Raw genomic sequence first — 25937 nt, 5'->3', positions numbered from 1 at the left:
AGCATGTGAAATTGCAGCGTTTGGCCTGCAGACTAAGACGGTGCGTCCAGGTCATTAGAGGAGCGGAGATTTGCTTGTTGCTGATCGGGCTGCCATTGTCCAGCATTATGCTGTCGTTTAATCTGGCTTTATAAAGACGCGCCCAGGGAGAAGTTCACTCGGGGAGCAATCTGATTCTGAACACAGCACGCCCTACAGAGCTCCAGGGACACGTCTATTGTTATTATGTTCTGCTCGCTACTAACGATCGTATTTGAGCCACACGTGTTCCCAGGCAACAAGTAAAACGACTATTAAGAAAAGGGCTGTTGAATAATCAAGGCAATAGGGCATTTGTGCTTGGCCAGGAGCATTTTATCCAAGGATTCGAGGCATCTGGTGCCTCCTCGAAAATTCTGAATGTAAAATAATTGACAGTATATATATATAAAAAAAATATATATATTATGATATATGACACTGGTGTCCAAACGATATTACTACCTTTATGCTACCTTTAACCTATAGACCGCGGAACATGCAACATGAATTTACAATCAATCAGTCAATCAATCTCAGAAGTCCACCACAACCTCTGTGTTTGGGTAGTGACTGCTGTACAGTGGCCTTTACACAACATTAAATCACACCATTCGGCCGAATGAAAATGAATGCACCAGTAAAATTTGCCCATTTCTATTCAATTTGCTCATCAGGTACAGCTCGATTACCAGCTATAATGAATGCATGAATAATTTATTTCCAAGTCTCTCAGTATTTGAAAACAATTTCTGTAGAATAAGCAAAGAGCTGATGTGAATCTAATATTCAGAACTCACCAGTGAATCAGATGAATGAAGATTCATATGTAAGATAATTGGTTCAGTGAAGCTGAAATACTTGGCATGCTCTGTAAATTGCATACAGATGGAAACTTTTCTAACTGTGAGGTTGAACTGTTGAATGGTTGAATGTGAGGTTGAATGTGATTTTTTTCTTCTTCTTTGTTTTCACTTTTTTACTTTGTCTGGCCACAAATTGAAAGTATATTTTAAAAAGTTCAAGAGCCAGTTGAGGCAACTTGCACCTACAACATATTGATCTTGAGGGGAAAGTGATTATATATAAATTCAAGTGGTGCACAATACTTTATTTTATACTTTTGGTTGATCCCAATGCTTTTTTTTTTACATTGTTCTTGTATCATTCAAAATAAACAACACAAACACAATTCACTTTTGTTTTATAATATGTCATACAATTCATAAAGTTTGCATCATCTCAATTGCTATAATTAAATGGGTTTTAGTCATCAGTCACATCAGTCTAGACATCATCATCAACCATTGAAATCCATCTGGGTCAGCCACTGTTACATGACCAGTCAGAGCAAGAAGTGTGTTTGTGAAATCAACACTAGGTGAAGCCGAACATAAGGAGATGGGCCTTCGGGGCTGCTTCTGATTGTTGTATAATCTGAGCAGCTAGACCCAATCAGAGCTCACTGTATTGTGGGACAAAACATGACTAGACAGCATTTATTTGGCATTACGTAACTTCTGCTGGCTAGAAGTGAGACCAGAATTAGACGCGATGACCCAATTCACCGCATAAGAGGAAGCGGCAGCCTGAGCGACTCAAAGGCCCGAAGACACATATCATCGGCTCCGACGTTTGCTCCAGAAACGGAGAAACGAAACTTTTGTTCAGATTACTGACGTTTGATGGATGAGCCTTCCCAGTTCATGTGACAGCATTGCAGATGTCAGACAGATGTGATTGCAGATTTTTTGATTAAATTTTTAATGAGAAGCACACTGAATTCCACTCAGTATTGATGCACGATTTAATTGTCTTGTCACAAGCAAGCCGATATCCTGCATTGACGGCTGAATTTGATGCTTCCTTCTGTTGGAGGAGACAGGGGAACACAGGGAGACACGATCTCTCTGTGCCGCCACCGTGTCGCCAGGCCAGAGGCGATGTCCCTGCCAAATGCAAAATGTATTTCTGTTTTCCGCACTTTATGAGTCGAGAGCGCACCTGAAGCGCGTCCCTGGCTCAACCGTTGGTGAATAAGGCCAATGCTTGCAAACACTTATGGTAAACCTGCAACGAAGGGAAATCCATCACAGCTATTAAACTTCATACTCAAGTGAAAATTATTCATTTCAATTATTTAAATTTCAAAACTGAAAAACTTGTAACCAAATTTTAACTTTAAACTAAATGAAATAGATTGTTTTTTCCCTTGCACAAAAACAGCTGTGATTGTTTATAGTCTGTTGCGACACATTTAATTTTTAGCATTTCTAATCTTCTTTTGCGTATTTTTATTTGCATATATTGTAAAACATAATTTCCCTATTAAAGTCGACATGAAATGAAACTTCACCTTACGTGTTTTCTAAATGTATTGATCATAATACGATCTATAATGTCTATCCATTTATATGTTTCTTTTGGTGCATTCAAATACTGCTGGAAAGTTAAAATTTACATGTTTTGGGATTACGTAATTACGTAATCAGGTACGTTCAAATCACTTTGGTTGCAGAAAGATGCCCATGCACCTTTTCAACATTAAATTCAACAATATTTTTAAACGCTACATACACAAAATGATGAGTAAACAATGTGCATTGGCTGTGTTTTTGCTTCATGCTTTTATTTCATTTATAAAGATGTAAACTCAGTAAACTCAATTGCAACATATATGTATACATATGTATATATATATATATATATACATTGTATATACAACTTAGATTTTAAATAATAATAATAATAATAATAAATTTAAACAAATGTACCTATAATACTGATGCTGAATCTAATGCATCAAAAAAAATCCCACTCATGAATATCGTGATGCTATAAAAGATACGTAAATATTTAACGTTTTTTTAGCTAAAAATGCGTAGTGATTTGTACGTTTTAAATGTTGAAATGCGTCTAAATTGTATGTTTTAGCATCAATAAAAACGTACAAAATTGTGTGCTTTGTGCTTGTAAATGTTACAAATTAATACCTACGCATAAAAAATGAGACCAGGCTGTATGTATGTATATATTTTTTTTTTTTTTTCCTGACAGGACACAAATGCACCTTTATTATTATTAATATTGTCGTCGTTGTTATTATTATTTTTTTTATGCTGTAAACTGAATCATTATGCAACATATTGCAGTATAAGTCCATAATGACTTACAATAATATGGTATAATGATTTCCTTCATTTTATCATTCCCACTCATGATTATGACTTTGTGGTGATGTTCATGTGCGTTCAACTTGTAAATTATTTTTCTGACATGGCTTGAATGCACCATTTTTTAATTACTTTTCTCTTTTCTGATAATCCGTTTTCTCGTGACTTAAAATCGTAGTTTGAGGAACTGAAAATACAAGCACACATAAATAGGTCACACAGGAGAAAAGAGAGCAGCGACTGTCTCACCAAACAACTCAAATACAGTCAGTCAAGCCCTCTGACAAAAGATGACACCTTCAGTATGTGACATGCAAAAAAACTCACTTTCCCATCCCTTAGGGTCCACGAAAAGAGTAAAACTCAGTGGAATCACAGAGAGAGAGTGAGAGAGAGAGAGATGTTGAGGGTGAACTACATCTGACATGAGAGGAAAGAGATACAGTGAAGAGAAAACATTGAGACAGGGTGAAGGAAAGATAAAAGAAGAGAGGAGTCGAGCACAGAACGGGACGAGACAGGAAGGACGAAGGGGAAAAGAGACGAGAGAAAGCAAATACAGACAACAGCAGAGACTTGGAGATGAAAGCAAAGACAGAGTGAAAGAAAACGGCCTAAATCTTCCATTAGAATATAAACACGCGACCCAGGTGAAGTCTATCGCAAAATTCTCACAGGAAACGGAGGGATCAAAGTGTGCTCTTTTGAAAGCTGAGAGCACAACCTCTGCGTCTTTATTTGCAGTAGCGTGTCAGTCAAATATGTGGAGCTTTACTATGCAAAGAGACTGGAGGATATAGGAGTAATATTAGGAATTGTGTTCCATCAGATCACATCTCAGATGTCTGTCTCCTCTAAGACGCTCGTTCTGAGCCGTTCCAGACACGTTAAAGCCACTGGATGACAGTGTCGGGAATGGGGAAATGCAAAACACCAGACTTCTTGACATTAATCGTAAAATAGGACAGCGAGTGCAGACATATGGACGTGAGGCGGCTGGCTGACTCGGCACCAGCATCTCTCTTAAAAGTTTGCTTGGAATGGCAGCTGATGGGTTGAGAATTGAGATGAAAATTATTTTATAAGGTGGTCATGCGTGAACATTGCTTGTGTGTGTTCGTGTGTGTGTTTGAGAGCACATAAGGCCGATTCCTTTGAAGCAGCTGCAACAACAACACAAGTGCTGTATCCTGATGTAAGCAATTTATTTTAGTCACTATGCTGCACGCTTCAATATCTATAAAGCATGATTTTACTTTAATTTCTATGACACTTCTGACAATAACAGCTTTGAATCCCATAAGTACAACTTCTGATAAAAAATAAAAATAAATAAATAAAAAATCCATGATAGAATACTTTACAACACTGGACGCCACAGACCAAATAACATACAGTGCATCAGTTATTCTTCATAAACCCAAGGAAGTGTTTCATTATACAGATGGTTCTCAACAGTTGTCAACTTTTTTTTTAAATATACGTACTTCATCATTTTGCTTTTAGTCACAATGAAGTATGCAAAGTTAAGCCATGTGTTGCTCAAATTAGAAATATTGCATTATTATGAACTAGTTGTGTGGGATAGTAATTAAACATTTTCAATGTGCATCTTGGCATTTAGATTTCTGCAATTGCTATTGCATAATGCATAAATAATTAAATGGTTTTCAATTAAATTATACTTTAAATGTGAAACTCGGTCAGTGTTTTAATGAACAGATTCGTTTAAATGGCTGATTCATTCAGGAACAAACCAAGTGACTGTCTTTCGGGATAAATCTACCTCCGAAGGGCACTTCAGAGTGAGAACGATAGCTGCCATATCGAAGGTTCATTCCAAAGTGAAGTTCTCAAAACTGGCCACTTTAGAGGGCCCTTCAGAATAAATATTTTCAAAGGGTATGACTGATGGATGCTTCGCTCCCATGATTCTTTGCACCGGTTGAATTGTGTAACGATGATGCCTCCTTAATTGTGTTGACTGGATGACCCAGTGCATTTCAAGGAACATTTTTGTTGTTGTTGTTGTTTTTTGGTCCCGTACTACACCCTTCATCTCTTCAAAGCTCTCACTTTGGATGGTAAACACTTCAATGTGATTGGGGCAAAGAAATGAGCCTGTCAGAATGGAATGAAGCATTTATGAATGGATCATTGAATTATTCACCCACTCGATTAATTAAAAACACTGATTTATTCGGTAAAGAAACACAGCTGTGTGTTGCCCTGTTTACAGCTGGTATTAAAATGTGGTTTTGTCGAGCCAATCACAAGTGGACAACGTTAAATAGAGGTATAAATGGGTCTGAAACGTTTTGAGTTTGTCTACTCTCGACCTCTTCCAGAGGTAGTCGAAAACTCATTCGTCCAGATTGCTTTCATAGTGTAAGCTGCTAAAGGCAAGCTCCTTTCTGCCTACTGATCTAATTATTACGGGATGTGTTCTTGAAGTGTGCTAGTCAGATTCAATTTAAACCTTGATGTCTAAAATCGCAAATTTAATTTGAAGGCAAAAAACCCCCCGAAAAAACATAATATTCTCTTACCGGTCGTGATTCTAATGCAAACCCACAAACTTCTGCATAGTTTTGCAGCTATCAGAGCAGAAACGCTCTCCGTATCATTTTCCATTGTCTCCTGTCATGTTCATAAGTATAATGCATTTCACAATAAAGATCAGAAAAAGCCCATACTATCACCCGTCCATAGAGCCTACTCACAAAGAAATCAGTTGTTGAAAGTGGACAAAAGAGACAGACTAAAACAGCAGGTGTAAGCGGGAATGTGTATCCCTCATTCACCTGTGATCCAATCAACCAAAATGCATCTTAATAACAAACATAATATTTGTGGCTTTGTTTGGAACTAGTGCTGGGCGGTATACCGGTAAAATTTTTTTTTTTTTTTTTTTTTTTTTTATTAGACTGAACTGCTTTTAGCATTTTCCAGAACTGAATGATAACCAAATATTTATCACAGACATTTATCTCGCCTTATCTGCCATCTTGGAATTTCCATTGGATCAAACTTTTTGCAATGCTTTCCAGGATTGTCTACTCAATGAAAGATGTACATGATGCCATTTGCATTGGTGTTAATCAAAAAAAAGTTTTAAAATGCTGTCGACTTCTGTAGCTTTCTGCTTGTTTCAGAGCAGAGCCATACTTTGCTGTTTCAACGAGGTATCTTTTAGTCACTAGAGTCACTAATACATACAGTATAAAAACTAGATTTTAACAAGTAGAAAATGTACTTTTCAAGTGTTCCTCACCTCTACAACACTGTAGTAGTGTTAATTTAGCTTCTGAGAAGTAAAATCCTCACACAAATGTAACACATTCAGAGTGTGGGATGATTTATGTAAGTGTCACTGATACTGACAGGTACGTTTTCATGGCATCGGAAGGATATTATATCAGGAAAGAATAAATGCCAATGCCAGTATTTCACTCTCGCTGTATCCAAGCTCAAAAAACACTATAAACTGCAGAGGGTTTCATTTTAACTTCCACAGCCTTCCGCTTACCTACACTGACTCTTTTCCCTTTTTCAGTACATTTAAAGTGTCATAACATGAAACAAATAATAATAATAAAAATAGTAGCTTTTGTGCTAAGTTGATTGTACTTTAAAAACATACTGTAACTTTGTATTACTGTGCATAAAAAGGCTGCTACTACTTTTTTTGTGCCAAAAACCCTTTGGTGATCCCTCCAAATTTACACATCTTTTGGCCCATTAACATATTTTTGTTCACAAAGCTCTAAATATGCTTACAGTATTAAGGACTCATTACAGCACTGTCATCGCTTATTTGTAATATCTCTTGATGACAAACACTGCAGGACATTTCTTCACACTGTGTATAACAGCATCTTTTAATTACATCCCTGTAATAATGGTTAGAATGTGCCATTTTAATATATGACATCTAAAATTGTAAAACAACTGCATTTCAGGGCACAGCGAGCGAGATGAAGGCTACACGATCACAAAGCCTAAGCTGAAGCAGTGCATCAAGGTGAAAACACAGCCGTCTCTCGCGCTCCAGTGCAGATTTTAAGACCATTAGAGAAACGTGGCTTTATCCTTTAATGCACTGAAGATATAGAGACCTATTGTATGTGTCCTCTGCAGTGACTTTTTATGTTATTATCTTGAAAGCTTATTTTTAAAGTCACTGCACGCCAAATGGAAGCATTCTTGAGAAAAGAACAGCAGTTGTGCTGTGAGAGCTTGTAGAAGTACATGTAATGTCCATTAGTATCTCAACCATATAGATCCAATTCATACTTTAATTACTTCTCAGTAGGGCTTCTTTTAACACATTTGCAGGGATGCAAACTAGAAGCACTGATTCGTGAAGCTTCTAAACATTTAACATTTTTTGGTTGTTGTTGTTTTGAATCAGTGGTTTGGAGATTGTATCAAATTTTGCAAGTCACATGATTTCAGAAAACAAGGTTTTGTTACATCATACGGTTTTGAACCTTTTTCTCAAAACATTTTCAGCATTCCAAAGTTTCCTTTCATGGGAATTTCAAACTGCGTCCTCTAGGGGTCGCTATGGGGGAACGCATACCCACGCCACCATGCTGAGGGGAGTGCATGCCCGAAAAAACCACGGCGAGCACTAAGTACCAACTCAACGTCCCAGGGGCAACTCCCATGGCTATGGTAAAGACGGCTGTCAGTGACATTATCTCCTATGGCCAAAGGCCTAGGCTACATACCCCAAAAACTTTGATGTGTGCTCCCGGCGCCTATTTATACTATAGTCGCACCGGTAGTGATGTCATGGCTGTCGCCGGCCAACGAGTTGGTGTTTTTTCAATGTATGCTTCAGACACGGGTCACAACGAGGCGGTTCCCCATAGCGACCCCTAGAGGACGCAGTGTCTCGTTCCCTACTCAGGGAACCATGGTTATATAAGTAAGCTGAGACGTTTTTCCATAACAAGTGTCTAATGGTTTTAACTGATCTCGAGTCAGTTTTGTAATGTAGGTTCATTTTTAAATAATTTAATCAACTTTAATACTTAAATGGGTGTGTAACACAAAAAGGAGAGTGATATTGTACTTTTGCTCCTAATTGACCTAGTTTGCCAAGACCCGACTAATGACACAAAACAAGGACTACAAATTAATAAAGCACATATTTTACAGAACTTTCATATTTAATGGTATTTAATTATTTGTAGATTGCATTTAATGCATTAGACATTCATTTTTTAAAAATCGCAATTGGTATGCAACATGTTTGGACTGACCCTGCGTCTCAATGTTCATACTATCCATCCTAATTAGCATTTAGGATGGATAGTAGATAGATTAGAATAAGTGTGTCCCAAAGCATAGTATGTTGAAAAGAGCATGCAAAAAGTCCCCGAATGGTCTACTATTTCAGGTCGATTTTTGAAGTGTGGATCCGTGCACAATCTCATGGCTAAAATTGCCCACAATCCATAGCGCTTTGGCGAAGGATTCAGTACAGAACTACAAACACGAATAAAACGCATTAGAAAAACTACAAACGTGGCAGATGCGCGCGATGTACGGTTAGGTAGAGAGGCTTACAAAAAGGGGCTTGAGTTACTAATAATCAACATTTAACCTGGTAAAAAAATATTTATTTATTGTTATCCATGTTATATTTCATCTGCAACAGCAATGTGAACTTTTATAAACATCAATTTGGTCATTAACTTTTAAATGCATCATTATGCAGAAAATATGAGCAGAGTTCTCTGCATGAAAGACCCGCGACTGGCAGATCAACGAGCTACTTCTTTTCTCTCCGGTACGATAGGAAGTTAAATTAAATTAAATGTGGAGGATGTTAACTGTGACAAGATGATTGACAGGCCAGTTTACAGTGACAGGGTGCGTGTAAAAGGTGCGACAGAGCGGTCCTTTAAAGATGCAATTGTGTGACGTGATAGTATGTCCCGAAGCATGTCTACTCTTCTACTACACACTCAAAAGTGTGTACTTTTTCTTCACCAAAAGAGTACATACTTTAAGGGCGTAGAATTAGTAGGCATATTGAGACGCAGCATGAGTTTTCATTGCATTTACACCATTTTGACCAGCAGGTGGCGCAGGCCTGTGGTGTTTCGAATGCTTAGAAACACTGAATCACTTTACGGAGCAACTGATTCAAATGACAAGGACATTTTCCTGGGTCAAAAATTTTTTTGTTGATCCTGGATCAACATTTTTTTTCGAAAATATAGACCTAACTCTATCCCTACCCCTAAACCTAACCCTACCCATAATTTATCCCTAAAATCAGAGGGAAATAATGGTTGAATAACAAGGATGTAGAACCACATAACTCTGGTTGTAAGGCTAAAATTGGCATCTCCTGTAAACTTATCCTTCAATTCTGATTGGTTGATTGTTATGTTGTTCCAAGTGTTAAGTTGCACTTGGTGAAATCACGTTCACCGTAAACTTTGGGGGTACGGATGGTAACACGTTTGTTCTGCGTTTGTTCATTTGAATAAAATTGCAGCAAATCGCGAGCCTGATTGCCGTGCTTCTGACTAGAGCAATGACCAATCGTATGACTGACTACAGCAGCATGTACACAGGGATTCAGTGTCTACAGGAGCACTGCAGGTTTTAATGGACTACTGAAAACATGTGAGGCAATTTTTCCTTTTGATTAGCCATTTTTGTAGATATAAACACATACTATATACATAGTAACTCTGGGCTGGATGTTATTATAAAGTTATGTATTGTTATTATAAATAGTCCTATTCAATGACCATAAAATCATTGTGTAAAGCTCATTATTTTACAAGAAGTTGCCACTGATGCATTTCCTCGGCTCTGTAATTGTCTCAGCTTTTTCACTCCTCATGAGGTTACATCACAGCAGTTTAAGAGCACAGCAGTTGGGCTGAAATCACATTCATTTTATAGAGAAATTGATGCTGAACGATATCCTACACATTTTTCAAGACAGACCTACCATGACGTTGTTAGGCAGTGATATACAGTATATATATAGTTTTTTTTTTAGAAGCCATATTTTAAATGTGATTTTAACTTAAAAAAATAAAATAAAATAATAGATTTTAAGTGAAAACAGAGATCCACAAATCAGAGATGCTTTTACCATAGAATTAGTCATTTTTTTGCCCCCAAAGAGCTAAAAAAAGAGATTTCTATCTCATACCCTTTACAATTTACTGGATCGTTTTTACTGGACATCAGGGTTGCCAGGTTTTCACAACAAAACCCACACAATTTCTACCCAAAACTAGCCCAAATCTAATGTTCCGAGGGGGTCCTGTTAAAAAACACACCCGGAGGGTAAAATGAACGGTTTTTGGTGGGGTTCCCCTGGTAAAAAACAACCTGCGGCAACAGTGTTAAAGTATCCCAATTCTGCGAGAAAACTGCAGACTTGGCAACACTGCTGCACACATACAGTAAATTGTACCACTTATATTAATATTTCATTTACAATTCTTAGAATAAGTAGGTTGTTAAAAGATTGCTCATAAAAGATGTTAAGTACACAGTTTTGTACTTTTTTTCAGAATTGAATGTACATTTTTGTTCCTAAACAAAGTTTGCAATGTTGTATTCATTAGGGAACAGGTTGCTTTGGTTGATGAGTTAAAACTCTATATTGAAGACGTTTTTGAAATCCCTATGGAGAAAATGAGCGTGAAAAACACTTCAAGAACCAAGCGTGGATTGCCTTGTTGCACCATTGAGTAGTGAATTTTATAAATAGAACAGTATTTCATGGAGAAAGGGATATGTAATTATTTCAAGTGACTTAATAATAAATCAAAAGGAAGGTTACTTCATAGACTGATATAATAATGGCATGTGGTAAAGATCTGAGGAGTTCTGCTGAATTAAAACATGTTTAAACTCTCCTGGAGGGTTCACGTCGTTATTTTAATGACTCTATGCTCAAACATGTGGCAGTGTTATGATACAAGTGCCACTAATTCCTGCTCTCTTGAAGCTGATAACTGCCCAATAATGAAGAAAAAAACACTATATCTCTTCTTACTTCTCAGATGTTTCTCCTGTCACAGACAACATCCCAAAAATGTCCCAAACTACATTTGCTATGATAGCAGAATCAGAACTCAGACATTTCTCGGTTCAACAGCCATGGACTCAATTGTGGCTCGTTGTTTTAATTTCTCCTATAGACCTTCCAGAGAGGCATACAACAGCAGTGAGCTCCATTTAATCTCCTCACAGCATTAACATGTTGGTAACACTTTACAATACATTTAAATTTGTTAATATCAGGTATCATGGACTAACAATGATCATGACACCTACAGCATTAACAAACTTTAACCTCCATCAAATGTCTCTTTTAATAACACTTTACAATAAGGTTTAATTTGTTAGCATTAGTTAACTGCATTCGTTAACATGGATAAAACTTCTACAGCATTTATTAATCGTAATGCTATCCTCAGCATTTACTAATACATTTTCAGATCAAAAACGGTATATTTTAACATTAGTTAAACTATGGGGCCATTGAATGCTTGAAACTGATTGGCTGACGAACGTTCTAAGGTGTGCAATTATTTTCAGGGAAACGCACGGCGAACGTAGTTCCAGGCAGGTCTTGACCGCATTACATTTCTGTATCACTTCGCCAAATGATTTGAGTTATTTCAAAGGTCCTTACAGCCTAAAACAGCAAAAGAACCAAAACCCACAACGACACTGGCCAATCAAATAAATATAGTAAACAAAAGGATAACAATGACAGATCATGTCCATGTTTTTGCCACAAAATTACGTTTTATTATGTACGGAAAGCACATACTCTATCTCTCCCGCTCTCTCTCCCTCACAGACGCACACACATACAGTTTGCACACGCGTTAACATAAGCTCTGTTGTTAGCTCTACTCTGACGATTTTATCAGTAACGTAGTTTAACAACTTAAAAACTACATGACTTCTCACAAGCGAGGTTACAACGACGGTGCTGTTCGTGGAGAAAATGAACTTTCATTGAACTTATAGTTTCACTATAACAAGAGACATTGCTGCCGAACACTATTGAGAGAGGCACAGACTCACAGAGGTAATCTCTCTCTCTCTCTCTCTCTCTCTCTCTCGCTCTTTCTCTCTCTCATTACATAGTTATTAATTGTATTAACTGCATTAGTCTGCTGTCAATGGCTTAAGCCTCCGTTACTAGGTTTAAAATTATGTTTTTGAATTAGTAACGGAGGCGTTGGATGAGATGCGGAAGAAATAATCCTACTCACAATAGCGATTTAAGTAAAAAAAAAAACGGACAAATGCCTTGAAATATATAATTTGATCGATGTATTGAGGTGTGGTAACCGTAGTATAAACGGAATAATTGACTTCGGGCCTTTGAATTCTTAGAAAATAATGCACACCCATAATGCATTATTTTTTTAAGAATTCAACGGCCCGTCGTCAATTATTCCTTACTTAATGCACTGTGAACTTGAACATGAACAACTTCTTGATTTTCTTTTATTACCTAACATTATCAGAGGTAAACAAATGTTGTAAAAATATATTGCTCATTGTTAGGTTAAAATGTCAGGTTAAGTGTATGCATTAACTAATGTCAACAAATAAGAACAGATTTAATGTAAAGTGGTACCTCTTTATTTTCAATGTTCTTTAAAGTATTTTCAGAGTACCTAACAACAGAAATCACTGCTTCACAAGAACAACAGCCAAATTAATTGTGCACACAATGCAGGTTGTCAAGCCTCCACATCAATGAATTTCAGTGATTTTTTTTTTTTCACTTGTTCACTATTACTTGATTTTCAAAAATCAGTTTACTGAGATTTCACTCACTCTCAAAGAGCAATTTCTTGCAGATGCAATATTTCAGAACTAGAAAAAATGGTCACACTTTAGTTTGGGGACCAATTCTCACTATTAACCCCCTGGGGTCTACAACTTTTGCCTCAGTAAACTTCTAGTTTGCTGCTTATTTATTAATATAGTTAGTTACTTATTAATAGTTAGTAAGGTAGCTGTTAAGTTTAGGTATATGGAGTTTAAGGGATCTAAAATATATTCATGCCTATATTGCATATATTCAAGTACTAATAAACATGCATATATTCAAGTGCTAATAAACAACCAATATGCTGGTAATATGCATGCCAATAAGCAACTAGGTAATAGTGAGAATTGGTACTTAAAATAAAGTGTTACCACAATTTCTTGCCAATGTATTATTTCAGAGCTAGAAAAAATAAATAAATCAGAACTGCTTATGATTTCTTCCACATCTGGAAAGCACTATTTTTGTCACGAATTCGGTCCATGGACTTCCGTTTATTCACCACCAGAGGTCACCCTTTCCATTACATTGACTCTCGCACAACACAAACTGTTGCATAGCACCCCGGACTACATATCCCATCATTCTTTGCACGATTTGCACACTGCACTGATTGCACTCATTGCACACAGCTGTTTCTAATCACCTCACTCACTATATAACACCCACTCCTACCACCTTTCTCTGCTGAGTATTGTTTAGCCCGTACCCCATTCCGAGTCTCTGAGTTTTCCTTGTTTTTGCCTTGCCTTGCCCGTTTTCGCGGTTTCTGATCTTTGCCTGTTTTTGTGGATTTTTCCCTCTCGTCTCGCCCCTGTGATTCTGTCTGCCGATCGGTGACCTACGCTAGCCCTGGGACTATTCTTGTGTTTTGCCCGCCATATACCTGTTTGCCATTGTTTGACCCTGCCTGTTTACCACGTCTCTTTAATAAAGCCTGCAGATGGATCCACACGTCTCACGTCTCGTCAGCCCCGTTACAATTTTAAAGATCTCAGCTTGTTCATGAGCGTGAGAACCCTGAAAGCACAATAATGTGGCGCTGATCAGATTGCATGCATATCCTCTCTAAATGGCTGGAAACGAATGCTCAGGACGCTTTGAACTTCTATAAGATTATAAAACAGGTTCACACTGAGGACAGTTCTTCATAACTTGCCCATTTTAAGAGAACTTGGCAGAAACTCATATATGGCCATGAGCAAAGGCTATACACAGTGCATAGCATGGTGTTGATTACTCACCTATAAATTTTATACCGGGTCGTGAATCCTTGGCGAAATCTTTCCATGAAGGAGAGGTACCCCTTCGAATGGTGGAAAGGGCCACGGTCCGAGATGAGCCAGTCAAACTGCTTGGTAACATGCTGCTCGTTGGCCGAGGGCTCTTGGCGGGAAGACTGAACTGTTATATGGTTCCATATAAACAGGAAGTAAGTGACTTCAATGAGCCTCCAGTTCATGCTTCACTCTCGACCGCACTCTGCTCATTCTCGCTCCATTCTGTGGAGACCTGCAGGATACAAGAAACACAAGACAACATCTGAACATAAGTCATCAAACCCTGAAATCGAAAACCGAATCCTGTTGTCATAACCCCCGATAGTTTATTTTATTAGCAGTTGGTTTGCAGAGCGCCGCACTAACACAACTCACTGCCCTTTTCAACGATGAGAATGAATTACAAACAGGAAGTACAGCCTTCACTTTATTCAGACTAATTGGTGGCATGATAAGTTCAGACGGGGTGAGTGTCAGCTTTATGATATGTTGTGACATGGGGTCGGTTCGTTGAGGAGAATGGCGGCGCATCTCCACTGGCTTATTAACGGCATGTGCGCGTTCGCACATGAATTTATTGCATTAGCCTCATTTATGCAATTAAGTGGTACATGCTGATATCCTGCGTGAAAGTGAGATGGACAAGAGTAAATGCGCTCCTGTCTAGAGGCGTCTGTAAAAGAGATGTTAATATTAAAATAAAACAGAACATTATATAACAGTGTAATGATTATGAGTCCAGAAAAAAAAGCAAATGTCCACCTTTTATGTCAAGCCACACTGAGGATAAAGCTTCTGAAAACATATTTCACCTCAAAATCAAAGAAAAAAATGGAGCAATCTCATCATTGTTAAAATTCATTCATTCATTCATTCATTCATTCATTCATTCATTCATTCTTTACCAGCCATGAAACTGTATGTGCACAGTTATAAAAATAAAAAATGGGCAAACACATCTGATTGCAATAATAATAATAATAATAATAATAATAATACATACATACATAAGAAAAAAAAAGTGTCTTGAAATAAAATATATGCTAGTTGAAAATAAATAAAATTTAACTTGATAAAACACAAAGTGAAATTAAAAAATAATAATTAAAGAGCTTAAAATTAATTAAAGAGCAGCATTTACTGTGAACCGTTAAAAATGATCACAGTGCTGAAACACATCAGTGCATCAGATTACATATTATATAATTACAACACAGTGTTTGCGATTTAATAACTGTGCTGAATCATATTGAATTTCAGGCATTGTTAGGATTAATAAGAAATGTTACAGGCCAACTGATGAGTGACACTGTTTTATGAATTCACAAAGGCTGATATTGACTCTCATTTCGTGCTCAGTTAATTTTAGCCCCTATCATGGTATGTGTTGTATTATTGTACTGAATTGAATTGCTGGATGATTTTCATGACATTCATGAGAATCAGATGTGTTTTAGCAAGATAATTTTGGAGAAAGTATAGCATAACTTTTGGTTAAAAAAAACAGGTGTCAATGCCTTATGGAAAATCTTAAAGAAAAAGATATGTGAGCTTTCCACGACCAGCCTGTATGTTATTAAAATTAGCTATATTTCCATATCACAGCATATGTCAGCAGCACTCGTTATGACTGTCTATCCGACAGCATGTTTTTATGTTGTGATAAGAGCCATTTTAAATTGTAATGATCCTTCAGATCTTCCCTTCCAGCATTATAGCCCAAATTCTGAGCTATTAAAAGACAACATGCACCCTCTTCATGAAGCATCAGACAACATGTGATGTGACACAGCACCTGTGCGTGACTAATACTTAATAACTTCACTATATTCCCCAGCAGTTTGACAGAAGCTCAACTGTTTTCATAATAGTGATTTTGCAGTAATACAGTACTTTTTCCCCAATTAGTACTGTGTAGCATCACTTTTTTTTTCATCACATTGTATTGTGCATTAATTTGTATAGCCAAGGGAAAACCTTTGTTTGTATTTCTTAATTTTTTTTTTTTTTATTATTATTTTAAATTTTTTTTTTATTATTATTTTTTTTTTTTTACGGCTGCTGTTTCTCCAGGGCTATAATATTTTTTAATCGTTTTTTTTTTTTTTAATAAAATGAATATTAGTTGGAATAAAATTTAACTTGATGTACTACCAAGGGAAAACCTTTTGTTTTTTTTTTTAATTTTTTTTTTTTTTATTATTATTTTAAATTTTTTTTTTATTATTATTTTTTTTTTTTTACGGCTGCTGTTTCTCCAGGGCTATAATATTTTTTAATCGTTTTTTTTTTTTTTTAATAAAATGAATATTAGTTGGAATAAAATTTAACTTGATGTACTAAAATAACTAAAACTGAAATAAAAAATAATAAAACTATAATTTAAAAATGACAAAATCACAACAAAAAAACAACAAAATTTTTAACTAAATACAAATTATTATATCTAAAATTATTAGAAAAATTATAGAAAAAAATATTTCTATCTATCTATCTATCTATCTATCTATCTATCTATCTAATTTAGTCAGATGTTGTCCTCATATATAGCTTCAATTTATCTACCTTTTTAACATATGTTGTAAACATTTTAATTGTGTCTGTAAATTATGAGTTGAATAGCTTGTACTTTGAGAATTTAATTACAACATGTTTGTGTTTTCACTGTTAATGGAAATATGACCTTACCCACCTTTAATAAAAAAAAAGGTTATAAATCATTAATGAGTAATACCATGCACACATCATGTATGCATACTTCCATAATTAACATTCTGCAGGGAAAAAATTGCATTAATAATATGTCTGACAATGCAAAAACTGGTCATGGTCCATGTAAATTTATGGATATTACCTTACAAATATCCTGCTCATCTTAAAAGTGTCTTTACACAGTTCATACATAATTAAGAGACGTATATGCTACGAGCTCCAGGCAGCTGAATGCAGATTAATATTCTCTCTTCAATGCAATTATCTAATTGTCAATTAAATCATTTCTTCCCTCTTCCTGTATGGCTGTTTACAGTCTTTAATGAATGAAGATCTTGCAGTCACACAGGCTTCTGCTGCCGGCGTCACCTGCAGTGACAAATATGCAGCTGAGCGTCTAATGAAGGCTCCTTTATCTAATTAGTTCAGACTAATTTGAGGTTGCCTGTCAGAACATAACAATGCATCATTTCACTGAAATTACAAACATGGAGAGAGACACGTTAACCATTTAAAATCTTCACACCAGAGGGAAAAGTTCAGTAGCCTTTACCTGGACGGATTTTCCAAAGGTCACTGAGAGACGACAGAAAAAATAATTAATAGTAAATGTATTTACAAAGTGAAGGTGAACAGGCAAAGTTAATGTAATTCATAACACAAAGGGGGGTGGCAGTTTCAGACAAATTTTTGAAGGAAAGATTTTCATAAAAGATGTTGATTTCTATATGTTGTAAATTATGTACACATTAATTAGTGTCAGATTTATTATAGTTAACTAAAAAATATTACTTGAAATTAAATAAATTTCAACTAAAATAAAATACAATACAATAATTTAAACTGAATTTATTTCAGATAGTCACCAATTTCTCATTTTAGTTTAGCTTGATGTACTAAAATAATTAAAACTGAATAATAATAATAATAATAATAATAATAATAATAATAATAATAAACTTCAGAGACATAAAATATAAACTAGTGAAAAATGACAAAAACACACAACAAAATTACATATCCAAATCATACTCAAATAATCAAAACTTCAAAACAGCATTCCGGAAAAAAATGTTTAACTCCATTTTCACAAACAAAGGAAGCTCTCATGTCCATTATTTTTTATTTATTTTTTTTTTGCATGTCTGAAAAGTACTTCTCTTTAGGGAACACTACAGTACTTTCTATTACACCAAATGTTCATGTTTGGCTGATCTGCTCCTGTAACTAGTGACTATCACCTCCGAATGACACGGCTCCTCTAAAGGAAGCTCAGCCATAACAGCTGGATGTTTTTGGACCAATGGCAGCTGAGAGTTATTCTAATTACATTCAGATTCTCCATACAATCCCACAGCTCTCCAACACTCAACTGGCTCTCTGACACATGGCCATCATGGGCATCGAATGTCTGCCAGAGCTAGAGTGGTTGAGGAACACGGTTGACTTGAACAGACTGATTTAGGGCGTACTGGTTACCTTTTGAGAAAGTACTGCCCCAGTGACAGCTTTTGTAGCTTTTTTTCTGAGATGGTAAAGCTCATCACCGATTATTGTATGTTTGCTGGGTAGCTGAACTTGTAGGCCTAACGTCATTTGCCATGGGTAAAAGTGTCACCTGTCTAAAGGGATAGTTCACCCTAAAATAAAACGTATGTCATAATTTACTCTCCCTACAGTGGCTAGTTCCTACTGACTTCCATAGTATTTATTTCCACATTAATGTCAATAGTTACCAGCAAATTATTAGTTACAACATCCTAAATAAATAAATACATTGCTAAACAGAAGAAAGAAACTCATATAATGCATGTTTGGAACTACTTGAGGTGAGTAAATGATGATATTTTTATTTATTTATTTTCTTTTTTATCTTTAAATGCTTAAAATGATTGATTACAACCACTTTAGCTGCATCCACATGTCCACTTCTTAATGTGTCCTTTATTGATTATTGATTTGCAACTTGTGAAAAAGGAGTGTGCTGAGGAGTTTCGTCAAAGCTGACTAAAAGTGATCGAGGATGGATAATTTCGACCAACTAGATGAACCTGTGATATCTTCTTCAGGGCGAAAAAGGAAAATAAAAGCGGAAACGTTTTCACGGAACCTTGCAAAAGCAACGCGTTACAATGGTGAGGGAAGCTACGTGTATTGCGTGTAATCACATCTATACAGTTTATGATCACAACAACAACAACGTTTGTCAGGCATCTACATTGTCATCTGAGGAGATTACAAAGATTAAACGAGTGTTTTTTTAAACTCTAAAACATGAAATGTGGAGTTATCTGCTTTTGCCAAAAAACGACTGTTGGAGTTATCTGCTTTTGCTATAAAACAAACTTTTAATATGTAAAATAATATATACTTTCAGTGAACTTTAATTTTGTAAATTACCTGTATTTGTTTAAGTTATTATTACTTAATCAAAACTACCCAACTGCAATTTGATTGATATTACTTGGAATGTGCAACAAAAAATTTCTGAAAAAAAAATAAAAATTGAGTTATCGGTATATATATATATAGAAGCATAAAGAGCGTGCACTTTCAAGAGTGTTTCTTAACACACTTTTGCTTTGACGTACCTTTTAAATCATTATGTTTTAATAATCTTTTGTCATTCTTTAAACAGTGCACTTGTTTTAATGTGTTGACTAACATACTAAAACAGATGTAAAGCACTTGATTATAATTTTATCTGTAGTGTTTTATGTAATATTACATTTAAAGGTAATATATTTAAAATATACTAAAACTTCATCATTACAAACAGATTATACAAGTTTCAAAATAAATAACATTAAAGTATATTCTATAATTTTTTGTGTGCATATTATATATACTTTAATCACATTTAATTAAATTTAAATTATAATATTTTGTATTTAATTGTAAATAACACAGTTATGTGTCTGAAAACAATATATTCAGTTCACACTTAGGTGTTTTCATGTAATTTGTTCTCTTTTCATAAATATGCTAAAGTGTACAGACATATGGGCCTGCATAGAGTTTGTTTTTGTTGTTGTTTAAAGTACAAGAATTGATGCAAATCGGCTTTTAACCGAAGAGAAGCACATGCATCAAGCGGAAAGCGATGCCGGCATCTGAAGGACTGACCATGACGAATGCTGTCTGATATTGATATTTCTTGCGGTGCTCAGAGAGAGGCCGAGGCATGGAGCCAAACCCACCGCAGGCTTACGGAAAAGCACAAACATATAATTAATCTGTGCACATTTATACTGCACTGAGTGCAATACTGTGACTTTCACTGACAGCACGAGCAGGGGAACGGTTTAGATATCTTGCAAAATAATGCAATTTGCACCATGATTTATATTTATTGCACACGAAAAGCCACATTGTCTGTCGGGGCAACAGGGTCATAATTTATTAATCTTCTCACTTTAAGTAATGCACCTCTTCCTGTCTAATCGGGAAAATTGCATGTGCATTACGGAAAACATCGCAGAGGCTGCAGGGCAGCAGAATACTTACAATGCCATGGTTTATTGTGCTGTTTAAAATGAACACAATCACCTTGCCAGACCTGGTTAAGGTCCACATAAAACTAAAAGTGACCCTTTGCTTTATTTGCTTTCTAAATAAATGTCCTTTGTCATGTTGTGCATGATTCATCAGTGCAGCTTATTCCAAAGAAAAAAAAATTCTAAATGTAATGACTTGTTCTGCCTCTTTACTAGATGTGTCACAATACTTATTCTTAATCGTTCTGTTTATATGAACCCTAAACGTTGCATATGTATTTACATGAGCATTGCATGCCTTCCAAACAAAACTTCTGAACATGCATAGTGCAATTGGAGAAGGCCACTGCTACTCGGATAATGCCACAGGAACTTCTGTGAGTATAATTGCCATTTTTGTCTTGATGACAGCTGACATTTCTGGCAGAAGAGCATTTTTAAACCAAATAAAAATGTGTCACTTCTCGGGAGGCAAGGAGCGAGGAACAAGGAAACACGGAGATAACTTCAATTCACAGTCTTTAATGATCACACGGGGAACGTAGGAGACACTGGAACACAAGGAATGACGTTTGAGGACTGACAAACACTAGCTGAAAGGACTGGGGCTTTTAAACACTGGGTGATTGGGAAAACACATGTGCAAGGAATGACTAATTAAAGGGAACACGACACACCTGGGGAGGGAAAACACAACACTAAGAGTCCAGGGGCGTGACATTACTCCCCCCTCCCGGAAGGTGCGTCCGAGCCAGAGGCGGAGAGTCGAGGGTCCGGGGGGGCCAGGGTGGAGCCGAGGGCTCTGACGACCAAGGCGGAGGCAGAGATCCGAAGATCCGCGGCGGAGACGGAGTGACTGAGGACCAAGGTGGAGCTGGCGAGAGGAAGGAGCCCAACAAAGCCGGTGGGACGGAGCGACGTGGTGCACTTGGAGGAGCGGAGTTCTGAGGCGATGGCGGATCGACGCCCGACCAAGGCGCAGCCGGTGGGACGAGGGAGCCCAGTGGAGCTGGTGGATCGACAGGTGACGGTGGATGAGATGGAGCTAGGAGCCGAGGTGGAGCCACTGGGTCTACGGGCCGAGGCGGAGTCTGGGCCTTGGAGGCTGGAGGTTGAGGTACGGGAGACTCCAACCACGGTGACGCTGGAGGAAGGCAGTCCCGCGGGGTTCGCACCGCAATGATGGTGGGCTGAGGGCGAGCAGAGGGGCTGCCAGCTGACAGCGGTGGAGGAGGCTGGAGCAGGAAGGAGGGCGGGCATTTTCGAGGAGCGGCCACTGGAGGGCGCTCTTGCTCTGGAGCCCTTCCTGGGCTGAACTGGGGATCAGGAGCTCTTCCTGGGCTGAACTGGGGATCAGGAGCCGCGGGAAATGGCTCTCCGTCATCGGTGGGCTCAGGCTGATGCTCCGTACCGCGGGGAGATGGTGGGCTGGGCTCTGGGTCCGGAGTGGATCCGGCGAGATCCTCCACGGGGCAGATGGTGAGGGGCGACCCGTTTCTCACCACTCCACGAAGGCAGCGAATTCCTCCCGAGGACTATCTTCGGACGACAATGCTCTGCACTCGGCGTTCAGGCTTGCGTCATAGAAAGAGCAGAGCGCGTCGTCCGGATAGCTGGTGATGTTCGCGACCAACAGGAACAGTTTGGTATGGTCCTCGAGAGCTCTGTCTCCCTGCTCCAGCAGAAGGAGGAGGAATTCGGGGCGAGTGAAGGGATCCATGGGGACACAACGGAAAGAAAAACACTGAGAAAAAAAACGGAAAACAAACGGCGGGAAAACACGGAAGTTACTGTTTTGGTCGGTCCTTCTGTCACACTTCTCGGGAGGCAAGGAGCGAGGAACGAGGAAACACGGAGATAACTTCAATTCACAGCCTTTAATGATCACACAGGGAACATAGGAGACACTGGAACACAAGGAATGACGTTTGAGGACCGACAAACACTAACTGAAAGGACTGGGGCTTTTAAACACTGGGTGATTGGGAAAACACAGGTGCAAGGAATGACTAATTAAAGGGAACACGGCACACCTGGGGAGGGAAAACATAACACAAAGAGTCCAGGGCGTGACATTATGACTCAATGTGGGAATTATAATATTTGCAGTGTTTTCCATGCATCCATTTGTCCATGTCGGGTCAGGACTTTCCAGTCATGTTTCCTGACTTTTCAGTGAAATCAAGCTAAATATGTAGAGTCAAAGCTTTTGTCTGACATTTTAAAATAACTTAAAAGACCCATACTAACTTGTTTTAACATGTTCCTAACATGTTATAACATTGCTAGCATGATTTAGCATGTCGCTTGCATGTTTTATCACATTTATAACATTGCAAGTTGCTACCATGTTTGTAATGTATCAACATGTTTATAGCATATATCCAGTATTTTTAGCATGTTTAGCAGAGTGCTAGCATCTTACTAACATATATGATGCTAGCATGATTTAGCACAGCACATTGTTATGCATGTAAACATTGCATATTTACATGTTTTAGCATTGTGCTGCTGCCATGTTTTACCACATTGTTAGCATGTTTTAACATGTTTATAACATGTTAGAAAATTTAACTAATGTAATTGGCATGTTGCTAGCATGTTTATTCACATTGCTAGCATGTTAACATAGTGTTAATGTTTTATAAGGTTGATAGGATCATGCTGCTAGCATGTTAATCATGTTGCCAACATGCTTTTAACATGTCGCTCCCATGTTTTATCAGATTGATTACATTATTACTGCATGTTGCTAGCATGTTTCTAGCTTTTTTTTGCATGTTGCTAATGTTTTAGCACAGTGCTAGCATCTTTCTAACATGTTTTAGCCTGCTGATAGCTTGCATTATCATGTTGCTAAAGGATTCAGTATTATTAATGTGTTTTATACATGTTGCTAACATGTTTCTAGCATATATTGTTTTAGCATGTTGATGCTACATGTTTAGCATTTAGCATTTTGCTACCATGTATTAAATATCGCTAGCATATTAACACATTCCTAACATTTAATAGGTTTCTAACCAAATAGCAAGCAGACATTGATTTATCATGTATGCACGTATATGTATTTTGCTACAATGTTTTATTATTATTATTATTATCATTATTATTATTATTATTATTATTATTATTATTTTACCATGCATTACTAACATGATTTAACATGTTTCTACCTAGATAGCAAACAAACACTGATTTAACATCTATGGTTATAAAGTTCAGTATCAGTCGTCAATCGAGCCAATCAGTTCGTAAGGCATGAGACACAAATAAACATATGCATGTTAGTATGACATATGTAAACATATACATCACAGCACTGTGCATGGTATTAACAAATCCAACTGAATAAATCATTGCATTCAAGTGTTTACATGTTTGTTTGTTTTTTGTTTTTTTCCTGTTGATCAGATTACTTCAGGTCTTCACCACCGTCTCAATAGCTCACTTGAACCAAACTGGTTTTGTTTCATTTTGAGTGTAGCTACTATATATCAAAACCATCCTAAAACATCTTCTGTGGCTGACATCATCTAGAGGTTGTGTGGGTTAATCAGTCAAACAGCGTTTTATGCATTGCAAGCTCACACTGACCCTGATTCCATTCTGATTAGAAACGCATATGTTGCTCCATCCAATCAATTCCCCATGGATAACATCAAGTTACAGCCTATACATGTTTTGCCTTATTGAATATCCTGTTTCACATTATGGAAGTAAAATAGGTTGTGAATGCAAAGCACCACCCAGGGTGTTTGTCCCTGTATTGCTCAGAATAAAATGTGCCTGCTAAATAACTGGGTAAATAAGTGGGTAAATGCACTGGATTTTCACATCACAAATGTATTACAATGCGTTCTTTGCACTAGAAAATCAATGAACCCCAGTGAACCTTCTGAAGTCTTCAGAAGAGGGTCTCACAGATGAATATTCCCCTGCTGATACATTGTATGACAAGATATTTCATATTAAAAACTCATAATATTATCCACTCTTGTGCTTTAGTCGTCTCCCTCTGAGAAAGACACATGCTGTTTACAAATCTCCCACCATTTTCTCTCGACCGCCTGAAGGACCTTGGGTTTTGTCAGTGTGGATTCATTTATTGACGGATGTTTTGAGACCAAACAAATCCGCTTATGACTCAATGCGTCAAATTATAATATTTGCAGTGTTTTCCATGCATCCATTTGTCCAAACCACTTGTACCATGTCGGGTCAGCCAGGACTCTGACAATTTCCAGTCATATTTTCTGAGTTCCTTTCATCATCTCTGTATATTAAGCTGAGATATGACATAGTATTAAAAATAAATAAATAAATGCACAGCCTTTCAAAGTGTACATGTGCTCAAGGAAAATTATTCGCTTAAATGTTTAAGCGATTAAACATAATAAATGTTTGTTTCTGTTTAGTTCCTGTTTGCCCCTATTTGGTTCAGTTCCTGTTCTCATTTAGTTAATCATCGTTTATTCTGTTCACCTGTTTTGATTGATTACTCCTAACCTGTTTCTATTCTCCCTGATTATTTTCCATATGTTTATAAGCCCTGTGTTTTCCTCAGTTCCCTTGTCTTGCGTTAAAGTTACATCGTGGTTGTTGTCTCCCTCTGTTTCCAAGTGTTTTGTTCTAGTTTTGATAATTAAAGACTCTATCATGGATTACTTCCTCTCTGTGTGCTTTCTCCGCACCACGACCCGTGACAGAACGCAAGACCCCAAAAACTGAAAGTAAGCGGCGTCTTTTCCCCCGTGTTTGTTTTCCGCCTTTTTGAATATTTTTTGTTTTCCCATTTTCTCCCCGCGGCATGGAAACCGTTGTACGTTTCGCCGCTCCGAAGACAAGCCCGCCGGCCGATACGAAGTCAAGCCCGCTGGCCGCCATTGACCCAAGCCCGCCAGTAGAGACCTGCACTCCCGCGGGAGGACCGCGGGACCCAACGTAACAGGGTGCAGCGCAGGACAACTCTTGATGGGCGAGTGCAGGTGCGGGCGGGAAGAGACTCGTGTGTGTGCGGGATGCGGGAGAATAAAATGATTCGCGGGACTCCCGCAAAATAGAAATTATCCAGAGCTCGCTCCAGTGTCAGCTCCAGCCCCAGAGCTCGCTCCAGTGTCGGCTCCAGCCCCAGCGCTCGCTCCGGTGTCGGCTCCAGCACCTGAGTTTGCTCCAGTGCCTGCTCCTCGAAAGTGCCTTGCTGTGCCTGCTCCTCCAGAGCACCCTCCAGTGCCAGCTCCTCGTAAGCGCTTCCCAGTCCCCGAATCCAGCCCAGAGTTGGCTCCTGCTCCCGAGTATAGCCCACGGAGGGCTCCAGTTCCCCAGTATTGCCCATGGAGGGCTCCTGTTCCCGAGTATAGCCCATATACCCGTGGCCGAGCCGGCTAAGGCCACGGAGGATCCGCCA

At 37.7% G+C, this 25937-nt stretch overlaps 1 protein-coding gene across 1 annotated transcript in view; it reads right to left on the bottom strand.

Moving 5' to 3' along the window:
* The window catches only part of brinp1 (bone morphogenetic protein/retinoic acid inducible neural-specific 1), a 171448-nt gene that overhangs the window by 121231 nt on the left and 24280 nt on the right, over nucleotides 1-25937 (bottom strand). The window contains exon 2 of the mRNA XM_016507822.1: nucleotides 14286-14553. Within this exon, the coding sequence (XP_016363308.1) occupies nucleotides 14286-14503 (218 nt within the window). The 5' untranslated portion in view covers nucleotides 14504-14553. The remainder of the gene's footprint in view (nucleotides 1-14285; nucleotides 14554-25937) is intronic.

The sequence above is a fragment of the Sinocyclocheilus anshuiensis genome, unplaced genomic scaffold (assembly GCF_001515605.1).
Source record: "Sinocyclocheilus anshuiensis isolate Anshui unplaced genomic scaffold, SAMN03320099.WGS_v1.1 scaffold117, whole genome shotgun sequence".
In the NCBI taxonomy this organism is placed as follows: domain Eukaryota; kingdom Metazoa; phylum Chordata; class Actinopteri; order Cypriniformes; family Cyprinidae; genus Sinocyclocheilus; species Sinocyclocheilus anshuiensis.
The sequence above is the reverse complement of the archived record's forward strand: the minus strand, read 5'-3'. Positions and strand labels throughout refer to the sequence as shown.